Genomic DNA, 13,344 nt, shown 5'->3' with positions numbered 1-13,344 from the left:
TGTTTTTCCTTGCAGCCGCGCAGCACAGCCTCTCTGTAGCTCTCTGGCAGAGGGCACAGCGCGGCGCAAAGGCTCCTTCTGTCACTGACTTGGCCTCAAGCCTGAGAACATCACAGGCAAAAGACAGACACGCTTTTCATAGTAAGCCAAACAAAGAGCTGTCTCTCTGCCTCTAACTGCAGAAAGAGCCATTGCTTGACCCCTCGGGCCTCTGCTGAGGCTCTTCGATGCCATCGCAGAAGATTGGACTTCTTGATAAGCTGGTGTCAGTAATACTGATGTGAAGCTACAGCAGCCCTAGTAAGCCCCTAGCACGGGTTGAAATAGTGAATCGATCGACAGAAAATTAGTTTTGATTTTAGCAATTTTTTAAGCAAAAATTTAGCTGTTTTCAGGTTCTCAAATGGGATGATTTCATGCTTTTCTTCGTCATATATGATGGTAAACTGAATTTCTTTGGGTTTTGGACTGTTAGTCGGACAAAACAAGACATTTGAAGACGTCAACTTGGGCTTTGGGGAACTATAACCAATATTTTTCTCTATTTTCGGACATTTTATAGACACCTAATTTTTCTCCATTGCCTTATATCCGCTCATAAAAAAAAACTGGGTTTACACCAAACTATTTGTGGTCTACATCATATTGAGTAGTTCATCTTTATTCTTTTAATGGTTCATCCTGACTCATACAGCAGAGAGAGGCAGTGTATGTGAATCTTCGGTCAAAGTCGACTGAGAGGGCCGTTTGGTAATTATTTTGTCATTAATATTCAATATCACACATACAAAAAATAAAATGAAAAGCTAGTCCACCGCTCCTTGACCAGGTTGTGCTGCTATTACATGTCTCATTTCTGCTTATTACGGCCTCTTCTATTCTCACAATCTAATCCCTCTGTCATCCTGTAATCATCACTTTCTGCTCACTCACTTGAGATTTCACCCCACACACACAAGTAGATCATACATGCAGCAGCAGCAGCAGCAGCATCTTGTTAATATCTCATTGCACATACACAGACAAATCCCTTCTTGAGTAGTACAGTAGAGCTGAAAAAGCAGGCGAGAACGAGCGATCGTGCTCTCCAGTCTTATTTTCTGGGGAAAAGTGTGCTACTCCTTGCTCCCTCACCTCATCCAGTCTGAGCCCTCCCTCCGCTCGATCTGAGCAGCGATACAGAGCTATGGAATTGCAAATGCCTCCTATCAGACTGGGAGATAGATCTGAAGCGCTCTGAGGCCCTTTTGCCTGATATTACTGGGGCATAGAGCTGATGAAAGGATAAGCTATGCGAGAGAGTCGCACAGTATCACTAATCTCTCACTATATCTAATTTACCAGGGAAAGTGGCAACATGTAATAGAGTGAAAGCAAAGCATTGGCTTAGAAAAAAAAACGACGCCCCGACGTGTTTTCACTGGTATCGAGATGCATCGGTTGCGCTTTTATCATCTAAAGGCTTTCAAAATCACACTGATGTCACACATGATTTTGTCTTGAAATGTAACACCTGTGCACTGTCACCAGACATCTGGGTGTCTTTTCATTACCGCTGAAGGGATGAATTTACTACAGACACGTTGCACTTGTTCAACCTTGACTGAAAACACCAACTCCTGCCTTTCTGAAGGGGAGCACAAAAATGCACATTTTGTCATAATTAAGCTGCTTCTTCATGCATACTGAATGTAGATTGCAAGAGGAGGGCTTTTTTTTTCCATTTGCTGAAAAAAATAGAAATTAATATTTCACAAGTGTACTATGTCCTTATTCATGACCACATCATAGATAATGTCATAGCTAATTACTGAGAGGGTCTGCTGGCTTTTTTGTGATTCAGGGGTTTAAAGTTGCAGCTGCATATGTTTGTTGCAATGATAGCAGTGTGTCAAAGGACATTTTGGTTATTATGAATACCCAGTCAAGGCAATCTTCCACACTGACTCACAGCTCTGGCCTTTGAATAAGCACAGAATAGAAAATCATGTGAAGAAAACAAATAGTTGGGTGGTGTCATCAGAAGTTACCACACTAGCAAACCTTGAACTATGTCACATGATCTGAATTTAGTATTTAATGTATTTTTACCACATGGACACAATCATACTGAGAGAATATTCTTCCTTGGTTTATAATTATGTGATGTAATCTTGTTTGTAGGCTGCAACTAATGATTGTTGTTATCAATTTATGAGCATTTTTTTTCCGCTAAATCACTAATTCAGTCTGCAAATTTGTGGAAACTTAAAGCCTCCAGTGCACGTACACTGAGAATGGACTTTACAGTGAACAAGGAGACATCTTGTGTCCAGCAGTTAAACTTTTCACATTAAAAATATTTGCATTTTCATAGATTCATAGATTCATTTTTAATGAGGGAGAAGGAAGATTAATTTTAAGGATTTTAGCAAGATAATCGTACTTTTTTTGTGGAAAAAACATATCAGACTCAAATTATTATTCAAAACAGAGTATTTAGTATACATCTTAAAACATGTCTAGCGGGGATCTTTAAATAATGCAGAGACACAGCCAATGGTTCCACTACGTGCTGGCCAGCCTATATTGTTTTGTGTCATGATCCTTCAGAGCTGTTCACGTATGGCGTAGCTGCCTGAATGCAAAAACAATGAAAACAGACACACATGCAAATACACACATCCGTGCATTTCTTCCTCGGCCAAAAAGGATTAACGGCAAAACTGAGTGAAGCGAAAAGGCGCACAGCACAATGAGCCTCTACATTCTTCTCTGTTACTTAGACTCGAATGCGCTCCAGAATCAAAAGTGTGCGTTCCAGTGATCCGTCTTCATAGCGCAGCGTGGAGCCTGTAATTAACTCTTAGAGAATGTGATGACGAAACAGAAGCTGGGAACTTCAAAAGACAACCCGAGAGCTTTCCCAAGAGTTCAAACACATTATGGAAGTGGGCCCTCTGTTTCATAGGCCTATTAAATCATTGTGCAGTTGTGATTTCCCATTTGCTGAAATCAAAACTTTACAATACTAACAGCAGAGAATAAAAAGTGCCAATAAAGAAAGAATTCATACAACTGGCTGAATTTTATGGGAGGCGGAAGGTACTTTCATTGCTGCTTTTTTTAAATTGACACTAACTCTCCCATACAACAACTGCTCCTTCATTTACCGGGAACTGTTTGCTGCCACATACAATAAATGTTTACAATGCCGTTAAGCCCTTTTCCAAAATGAACTCAGATATTGTCAAGGCCTTACAGTAGGGAAAAACTGCAGTGGACTACGTGCAATAACAGACATGGCGCAGGGTTCATGAACCTCCGTATTGTAATATTTTGTATTTGTTGTTCATGTGTCATTTTTACATCGTATTCACCGCATGCGGATAGATCACAGCCTCATGAGCTGCCTTCCTGCCTCCAGCAGTCAGCAAATAACACACTGGCTGTTTGCAGACAGGCTTGGGGGTCTGTGATCCCAGGAAGACAGGCCATTTCCTGGAATCAATAGGCTGTGCTCTGCAGTGTTAATATTAGAGGGCCTGGAGATAATCACAGGTTCTGAAATAGTCATTCACCATAATGAATATCATAAAGCATCTGAATTATTTATACATGAAATGGAGCTCCTGGTTCAGATCTGTTCTAATGGTCGAACGCCAAATCAGAAGCCATAACACAAATAAACGCGGCAGAGCAATATTAGCAGCTTTACGACCTTTTGGCAATACCATGAGAGCTTTAAGAGAGGGATGTAAGGAAAGATTTACACTTTACGATGACCGCCAAGCCCTACCTTTACCTCTGTAAAGCCACTGCCTGTATCTATTAATCAAGTCAGATGTGTTTTCTTAATTGAGGAGAAAGAAAGAGAGAGACGCAGATAGACAAAAGTCAGAGAGGATGAAAGAATATAGAGCAGCAGATGTTTTTTGATTGAGTGAAAGAAGAAAGAGTATATCTGTAGAGAAAAAAAAAGGAATCAAAAGAGAAGCGTGAAGCGAGGAAAAAGGATAGGGAGTGCATCTTGGGTATTTAAAAGCATTCATTCAGCTATGAGCTGGGCTTGATGGGTGCAGAGAGGTTTTAAATCTGGACAGGACTGAACTAGAAGGCAGCTGCAGGCAATGAATACAACAGCTACTGCACAGGCAATAACCCCCCCTTCCCGCCCCCCCCCCCCCCTCCTCCGCCACAAGTCAAATCAGTTAAAACACGCTTTTTCGTCACATGGTTGATAATACTGAGGAACTGCCACAGATAGGGGAAGTTTTTTTTTTTTCCTCTATTGATGAGGTCATCTATATTCCTATGTCACATTTGGTCATATAATGCGCTGCTTTTGTTGCATTTCCTTTCAGGTTGCAGCCACATGCCTTTAGATAAATTCAGATTCTTTTTCCCCCCCCTCAGTCAACCGTATAGAGCAATTATCCAATGAGATGCAATCCTGTATCCCCATTGGCCTGGCTGAATGCTCCACTTTTACTTTCTTCACCTGACATAAACACACTTCCTCCTTTCACCCATCTCATTGATGCGGGGCACTCTATACACACACACACACACACACACACACACACACACACACACACACACACACACACACACACACACACACACACACACACACACACACACACACACACACACACACACACACACACACACACACACACACACACACACACACAAACGAAACAGCCATTAGACATTTTCAATATAGGTTTCCTTTCATATCAACACAGCTGTATGGGAGAAGATTCAAGTGGGAGAAATCATGGCAGGGATGACATGGGGAAAAATGGTGACTGAAACAGAACATAGGTAGGCTATACTTCACAGACATGAACTGAATGAATGAACTGTTATGTTGACATTGTGTCCAGTTGGCAGGACATTAAAACTCCTCGCTGTTGGACTAGACTCACTACTTCCGCAGCCTCAACAGGGAACTCTAAATCTCTGTGTTCTCGGGTCACGGCAAAGCCAGTCAAGGGCAAAGAAACGCAGTTAAATAAAGTGCAGGCAGCATATGAATTGACAAATATGATATTCAATATCTGTCAGTTGATATTGAGACAGCAGCAGTTGATGGAGATGCTGTGAAAAACTTGGAATCAGCCACTTCAAGCTGTGTTAAATACACTGCTGGTAGACATGGTATTTTCTTTAAAGCTGCAACAATTAGCCTAGTAATCAATTAGTCGATTGATAGAAAATTCATCACCAACTATTTTGATGAATCCATTTATTTAGTTTCTTCTTCTATGATAGTAAATTGAATATCTTCTGGTTGTGGACTTTTGGTCGGATAAAAAGACATTTGAGGACGTAACCTTGGGCTTTGGGAAATAGTGATCGATATTTTTCTAACATTTTAAAGACCAAGTGACTAATCGATCGATCAAGAAAAAAAAAATCGACACATTCATTGATAATGACAATTAAATAATTGTTGGGTGTGGTGTGTTATATGTCACACAGAGTCATCGATGCAAGTCTGCATAAGCGGCATGTGCCAAATAAAAATGTAGTGGAAACCAGGTCACCACCATATACGTACAAGTTTTTGCCTCTTTTTTATGATCAATTGGAAGGAATTATGCCCTTTCCAGATGTTGAAATAGTTTTAAAAATATTTCACTATATGTGACTGTTAATCTGACTTGGATTCTTTACTGTTCATTATCATAGACTACGCTCACTCTACTTCGGCAAGTCGGGACAGTGAAATTAAGTTTAATACAGTTTGTTATTCAGACCGAGTATTGCAGCTCAAGAGGCAATTTAACCATCCAATTTGTAGTTCATCTCTTAAAGTAATTCTCCTCTTCCCTCATTTTATTAATTAACTTTTCACTCTTGTAACGTTTATCTATTTTATGCTTTACATTTAATTTTGCAATGATTTCCCCCTCCCTGCTCTGACTGGGTCTAGTGACTATTGTCGTCTACAGGCACAGTTTCGGTCGGAAGCCGGTGATTGACTGTGCTTGAGAGCAGTGTGGGAAAGTCAAGAATGGAAAGACATTAAACACCTAGAGGAACATGTTTATTGATTTGATGCATGTTGTTCTGATAGAGGTCAGGTAATCGACCACCTCTGTCCAGGTTCAGAGATCGTATTGCACTCAAGGCGTGATCATAACTTCTACATCCCAGTAATTTAACCGGCTGATGATAACAGTGTGTACTCATGTGTGGCGCTCATAACCTCGGAGTCAGATTAACAGACACGTCACTGTCCAAGGTGCTGAATCCAACAGCCAATGGAAATACATCCCCACTTATCTGGACCAAGGTTAACATCACAGTTGGGGCGAAGGGTAAGATATATATTTTTGTAAAAACACATGAAACTTGGATTAATTGAAGCTGGAGGTGAAATAATTAGTCCATTAATACATTTGTTGAAGTAGAGAAAATTGTCAGCTACAATTTTGATAATTGACTTATTAAACAGTTATTTAATGTAGAAAAAATGGCAAAACAGCTTCTCAATGTGAAGACTGCTACTTTTCTCTGTTTTATGCTGCATTTCTTTATATTTTAAATTGAATATCTGGGTTTTGGACTATTGGTCAGACAAAAATAGGCATCTGAAGACGTCACATTGGGGTCTCATAACTTGGACATTTCGCTATTTATTATCAATAAAATGTCAGATTAATTGATAATAAAAATAATCATTAGTTGCAGCCCTGAATGAACCTTATTGTACTTTTGAAATCATGATAAAAAAAAAACAACTAAAACATAAACATGCAATGGAGTTGTCTGCCTAAAAAAAAGCCAGCTAGAGCAATACTTGACGAGAAAAAAAATCAACTTTCCTTTGATTTTAGTCATCTCACTGTCTGCAAATAATGTGTGAAGATTTTTCTCCACAACCATAAACTGTCCTCTATATTGCTCAAAACAACTTCTGCAATCATAAAACCTGGTGGGACAAACATTTGGATGAGCTGACTATCACACTCTGGTGATAGTAGTAAGTGAACACAATTAATTTGAATGGTTTGTAAGCTTATTCTTGTAATTTACCCTTCGCTCCTTCCGCTGATCATCTTAGCAGGCTCAGTAGAGGATTCATCATAACCAGTGGTCTAACAACTACATCATTACTTAACTTCATTGACTCAAATAAGTACGTTCAGGCATGGGAAATAAGCTGTCACATCTAGTGCCTGTGCAGCGCTATAGTTGAACAAATGCGTGTGATTGCTTTGTTACTGGGGCGGGAGGCAGAGGAGAGAGAGGTACAGAGTGATACGAGAGGAAGGCAAATAAGGAAAGGGAGGTAAAGAAAAAATACACAGCATAAGTAACAATACAAGTCAATCCCTTGGGTATGTTTTCGCTATTACATTCTAGCAGCCGCTCTGCTTGCTCTGAATGTGATCGGTCGTCCCCAGAGATCGGCCCAACTCTGGCATTAAGCATGTTGGGCAAGTCAGTCTCTGAACAACACAGCTTCAACACCAAAGTTGCCCCATTAATCCCCAATACCTTCTCTTTAAGTTAGTTTCCAAAGTCTGCAGAAATTACTGAAACTTGTAGAGAATAACAGCATATAAGAGATGTCTGAAAATAACAATAGATTAAAATAACTGAGCTGCGATAACTAAATGCAAGTCACATTTTTGCTAAGTCTCATATTTGAAGTTTTCTTTAAGATTTTCCAATATGCTGACACAAAACACTCCAAAACAAGTGGAGAGATTGAGCGTACTGCAGGACATGGAACAGCAGCTCACAAATGGCATAATAATTAATATTTCACTCACTCCCCTTTAATGCCACACAAACAGAAAATACCGTTACAAAGATCAATCACTCGCTGAGAGCCTCACACGGCTCCACTGCTTCAGTGGAGAATGCTTACCCAACATTTTTTACATTTCTTTTCTGCCACCATGTGAAAAATGTTCAGTGGTCTGCAGAACATACCACATACTGGAACCGCAACATCCTGGGTTCAAATCTGGCCCTGGACCTTTGTCTCTTCATGTCAAGTGATCTTCCTGTCTAGCTACAGGAAATAATGCCCAGAAAACAGGTAAGACATGACCAAAAAAAAGCTGTATAACAAATGTTTGCTTTCAGTTTGAGTCATTTCTCGTGAATGCGACTGCATTTGTGTGAGTCTGAGCCTGTGGGTGCTTTTCATTAGGCTAATTTATGCTTCCTTGTGTCCTCGTGTCCTCTCTCCTCTCGGAAATCATTCCCCCTCCGCCATTATGCAGGATCTTCCAATCCGTCAAATGCACCTCGAGGAGACGAGGAGACGAGGAGCGAGGAGGCTCTTGGAGGAGCTTAGAGCGAGGAACCGCAGATGTATCCTACCCGGAAGTTTTTTACCAGATGGCAACACCCCTTTGATCGAACATGTTTATTGATTGGTCAGCTGATCTGACGGGACAGTAAACATTCGGGCTGTTGTCGTAATACTGGATGGAAAACTACCCGTGGAACAAGAATGACGTCACCAACAGCAGCTTTTTATATTTATTCATAAAATAAAAATTACTGAATCATGAATCAATCACAAAACTCTTGTAAAACTCTTGTATTATTTTCTTCATCAGCCAAAAGGCTTCTTTTTTTCTTTTCCATTTCACATACGTCTCAGCTCCTTCAGGAAAATGTGATGCCGCACAGCTGCGTGTCTCCTATAAAATCATCCTGAGTCTGAAAAGGACGTCAGACTTTCACAAACTAAATATATTATTTAGACATATTCTGCAGGCTACAGCTATTTTTTTTATTGCTCCTTTACGTCAGTTCTGTTCTTTCAGTAATAACCGGATTCAAATTGTCTATTTGTGTCTTATTCTGTGACAGACAGACGCTGCTATAGATCTATAATCAAATGATAAAAATTGGAGCAGTTATCAGATGTTTTCCTTCCAGCTATCACTATGTAGAAATTATTCATTATTAAACTGTTGCTTAATAATTTCTACATATCGATAGTTAACTTCTACATATTTGACAGTTGAGGTGCTGTGCGTCATGAGTAGTTGCCGTCTACTCAAAATGGAGCTGAAGGGAGCAAGGACGTGCTGTTTGGTGAAAACAAATTCCTCCGCCCTCCCTCTCTTGCTTCTTTGCTAGGAGGAGCTGAGACGCGAGTAAGGGAAGCAAGGAGACACGTTAGCATAATGAAAGCACCCTGCATGTGAAACTGACCCTTAACAAATGTGTTGAGGGTGTGCATTTAGTGTTTGCTTGCATTCATTGTCATCCACACAGTAAAACAGACCAGAAACATTGTATAAGCAAGAGCGAGACGAGGACTAAATTGTCACTAGTGCCGCAGAAAATTCACCAAATAAAGAGAAAGATCAACAGAAAAGAAACCATCTGAAATAAATCAGCAGTGTCAAAACATTAGGTATTTGACGGGGGCATGCTCCCTTACAGTGTCATCATTGGGTAATTAGGGGTTGATTATAGCAGTGTGTCTGCGTGAGATGGGTGAGCCTAAACAGAAGCAAACAATGCTGCAGAGCTGAAGAGGAAAACAATCAACCTCTGATCAGAGTCATCATCTTGTTTACAGTCACGATCCATTTAACCTATTAGCTTTCGGCTGTGCTTGAAAATTACTCACTAAGCAACAATCACACGGGGCAAATAGAAAGAACACAAATGAGTGAGTTATTAATCAGCAAGAAAATTGCATTCCCTCATTTCTGCAAATGTTACCAAAGTCTAAAAACAACCCACAGATGTTCTTACTCATCAGAAACTTCTTAACACTGTGCTTTAAAAATAGAACGTGTTCCCACTACTGCACTGGGATTTATTTTTGGGCTGCACATGAGCCAAAAGTGGGCTATGGATTAGGCGCACATTGCTATTTGATGATGAAGCACGAGGCACTGGGAGGTGTCTTTGAAACTCTCTCCAGCTTTTTGAAGCCCCTTAAGTCTGTCCCACTGATGCGACTGCCTGCGCTCATCTCTCCTCGCACGTTGAGAGGCTCTTTAAAACTCAGAGCTCAGCCCAGACTAATGGCTGAGCAGCAATGAAGGCTCATATACGCAGGCATCATATTTCATTAGGGCTAAGGCTAATTAGCTCCTCCTACAGTGCATCTGGCCACTGGAGTTCACTGTACACATCAGGAAAAAACAACATTGCAGCACTGAAACTGCTGTGTCATAAAAAGCTGATGACTGGAGAACGGCTGTGAAGACTCAAACATTAGGACACAGCAAAGTCTGCAGCTGTCAAGCTGTCATGAACGATACATCTGCCACAGTAAGGTTAAGTACCAGTGCGTGAATAGGAGTTGTGATGACTTTCAGACATTAACAAGGCAAGAGTAAGTGCTGTAGTGCTCACGGGACAAACTAATCATTAAGCGTGTAGTCATAAAAATAACATCTTACTGTACCCAAAGGAAGCTGACTTCCACTTGCGGCAGGGGACGACTTTTCTGCAGCCTGCAGACACCAACCTCCCAGGATTCTCGGTGACTTCGACAGGTAGTGAGGCATGTCTCCTACAGAAGGACAAACATGTAAGGACAGATGTAACAGAAACTTCACAATGTGAGATGACTGTTCTTCATTAAAACTATCCATTTTCCCTCAGAGGTTTCCCACTGCAGGGTTTGTGACTTTGGTGCTTTTTTTGTTACCTCTGTGTCCTTTGTTTTTCACAGGGGGAGGCCGACTATTTAATGCAATACTGTATCATATGTCTGTTTTATCATTAAGGTAGCAAACCAGCTAATATGAGATTCTGTATTGTAACTTCCTCTTTGTGGCGGTCTTTAAAAGGAAAATTACATCAAAGGGTCCTAAACATGATTGGTTTCAAACCACTAACCACACAGTATTACCAAAGTACACATCACAACACACAATGTTACTGATGTGACATGAAAGCAAAGCTGAGTTAAGCTTGTGAAGTACTAAAGTATACCACTTAAAAGACCAGATCAGTATTTTTGCTCGTTTTGGCCCATTGACAGCAACACTTAACATGACAGACTTTTGAACAAACACCATCTTTTTATTTGTTCGGTTTTTTTACTTTCTGAATGTGAATTAGGCAGCTGCTGGTTGTCATACATTTTAGTAGCTTGACTTGCAAACTTGCAAAGAAAGTTGCTTGTGATGCATACCAGTAATGTATTGTATTACAGTAAATATCACACTTAAATCACTTACATGGTGGTTAGGTTAATGTTGCATGGCCTGCAGATGAAACCGCACAATTATTTAAAAAGCTGGGTGTGTTTATGTTACATCAGAAACAATCACCTCTACTGAGAAGTTAACTAGACAAATCTTCAATGCTTTTCCAAGTTTTAAATTTAAAATTTCATCCCATTTTCTCATGTGATTTTTTAAAATTTTAACTCTTGTATTTAATGACCACAGCTGCATCAATTATACAAATCATTTTAGTCATTTTAAAGTCCCCCTTCACTCTAAAATATTTTACTTATTATTACAGTACCAGTCAAAAGTTTGGACTCACTTTCTCATTCAAGAGAAATGGGAAGGTGTTTCCAAACTTTTGACTGGTACTGTACTTCAATTGGATGTTTGACCTTCACTGTGCAGAATGATGCAAGTGCAGAGTTTGACACTAGAGGGCTGTTTCCACATTCATCTGCTGTAATAATGGGAGATCTTTATAATCCGTGCCTCTCTGTTTCCCCCAACTCTCTATGGAGAATTTCTGGGAAATAAAAGCTACACACCCTGCCAAGGCTTTGTAGAATACCTCCAGTCACTCACTATACTGCAGTTCTCTGGCCTTCATATGTGTCAGACCAAACATGTTCATTAAAAAAAAAACAATCACTATCTCAAACAATATGAAGTTTCAATTAGCCTTTCAGTTGTTAGACACTTCAGATAAAACAACTACCATCCACCACAATACATGAGCTCACCAGGTAAACACAGGTAAACAGTTATAAATAACATGAGCACAAATAGACTCAAAAACTATTCAGTGATAGATAAGAGCCTACTCCTCAGCTATTGTTGTGTGCCGGTCTGGGTTTATGAATGACTGCGGCACAAAAGTGCATCAGGGAGTGAGAGAACGTCTTATCATCAGACATTCACTGAAGAACAATCCAATAAAAGCAGGTCATTGAGGCCGTTGAGCGCCTGCCTGCCTGCCTATCTCATCCAGGTTCTAATCACATCTAAATGAAGCCATCCATTCTTATTACAGAACAGCAGACCAATTAAACACTGCCATGTTGTTATTCCTCTCTCATTAGCCACGGATTGTGTATGAGTAATCCCCTATCACTGATAGGGCCTGTCTCTCTCTCTCTCTCTCTCTATCCCTCTCTCTCTCTCTCTCTCTCCACACACGCGCAAACACACACTCAAACTTCTATCAAACCAGTCCAAAGCAATCCTTCGGGTGCAGGGCTTATTTATTTATAGCGCCAGTGCCAAGTTCAGTGGCTTTTCCATTATTAATGATAATGAAACCTACCAAGCCATGTAACACACAAAATTTTAAAACAACCAGGCTCACTCATGTCATGGTGTGGCACATTAACAGGGTGAGAGATGTAAGTGTGACTGTAAGATGTTAAGTGTGACTGTAAGTCTGCTGTGTGTTGTCAGCAAAGTGCTGTGTTGGCAGTTCTACTGATTTCAAAAACAGCTTTGAGCTCCAATACAAAAGAGAACTCGGAGCCAAGATAAACCATGTGACTGATAGAGGAATTCACAGTAATGGTCGCAGCAATTTGAAACTGGCTGCTGCTTCACTTTAAAAAAGATGCTACTGAATATTTACACTGAGATGCTTGCACTATATCCACATATGTCTGGGGGAAAGTATTACAGGCAGTAGCACACAGCAAGTTTTAACAAGTTGAGAGGCTAACTGCTCCGTTGTCTATAGGGAGGAGTGTAGTGGAACTAGCTACATAACAGTGCTGGAGAAGGATCAAAATTCATTCATGTATATGGGACACGCTGCTCTTGCGTCTGGTAATTGGTAGTATATTTTGAATGCAGATGAGCCTGTTTTCTATAGTATGTTGTGATTAAGGCTTTGTTGTGGAACCACTTTGCTCTAATTTCCTTTATCAACTGGTCTTGTGGTGGTGGGTGCATTTGAAACTATGAAGTGTTATAGCCAATGAAAGTGCTTTCCACATATCTAACTGATTAGCTGAGTTTAGCCAAACGAAGCCCCACAGTGTAATATAAATAATAATGAGTTTAGCAAATTGAAAAGCGAGTGGTGAACAAAACTATTGAATTCAAATATTTATATTTTTTTTTTTACCTTTTAAAGCTGTAGCATCACATTTATTTGTGAATTTAGCTATTTACTCTATTTGTTAAACTATATTGT

General features: G+C 40.1%; 1 protein-coding gene across 3 annotated transcripts in view; it reads right to left on the bottom strand.

Moving 5' to 3' along the window:
* The window catches only part of LOC137184728 (IQ motif and SEC7 domain-containing protein 1-like), a 93,848-nt gene that overhangs the window by 59,353 nt on the left and 21,151 nt on the right, over positions 1-13,344 (bottom strand). For all 3 annotated transcript variants that reach the window (XM_067592686.1, XM_067592676.1, XM_067592677.1), the window contains one exon: positions 10,391-10,498. In XM_067592686.1, coding sequence (XP_067448787.1) covers positions 10,391-10,498 — 108 coding nt within the window. The remainder of the gene's footprint in view (positions 1-10,390; positions 10,499-13,344) is intronic.

Source organism: Thunnus thynnus, chromosome 6 (genome assembly GCF_963924715.1).
Source record: "Thunnus thynnus chromosome 6, fThuThy2.1, whole genome shotgun sequence".
Taxonomy (NCBI): Eukaryota; Metazoa; Chordata; class Actinopteri; order Scombriformes; family Scombridae; genus Thunnus; species Thunnus thynnus.
This window is presented reverse-complemented; position numbering and strand designations above follow the sequence as displayed.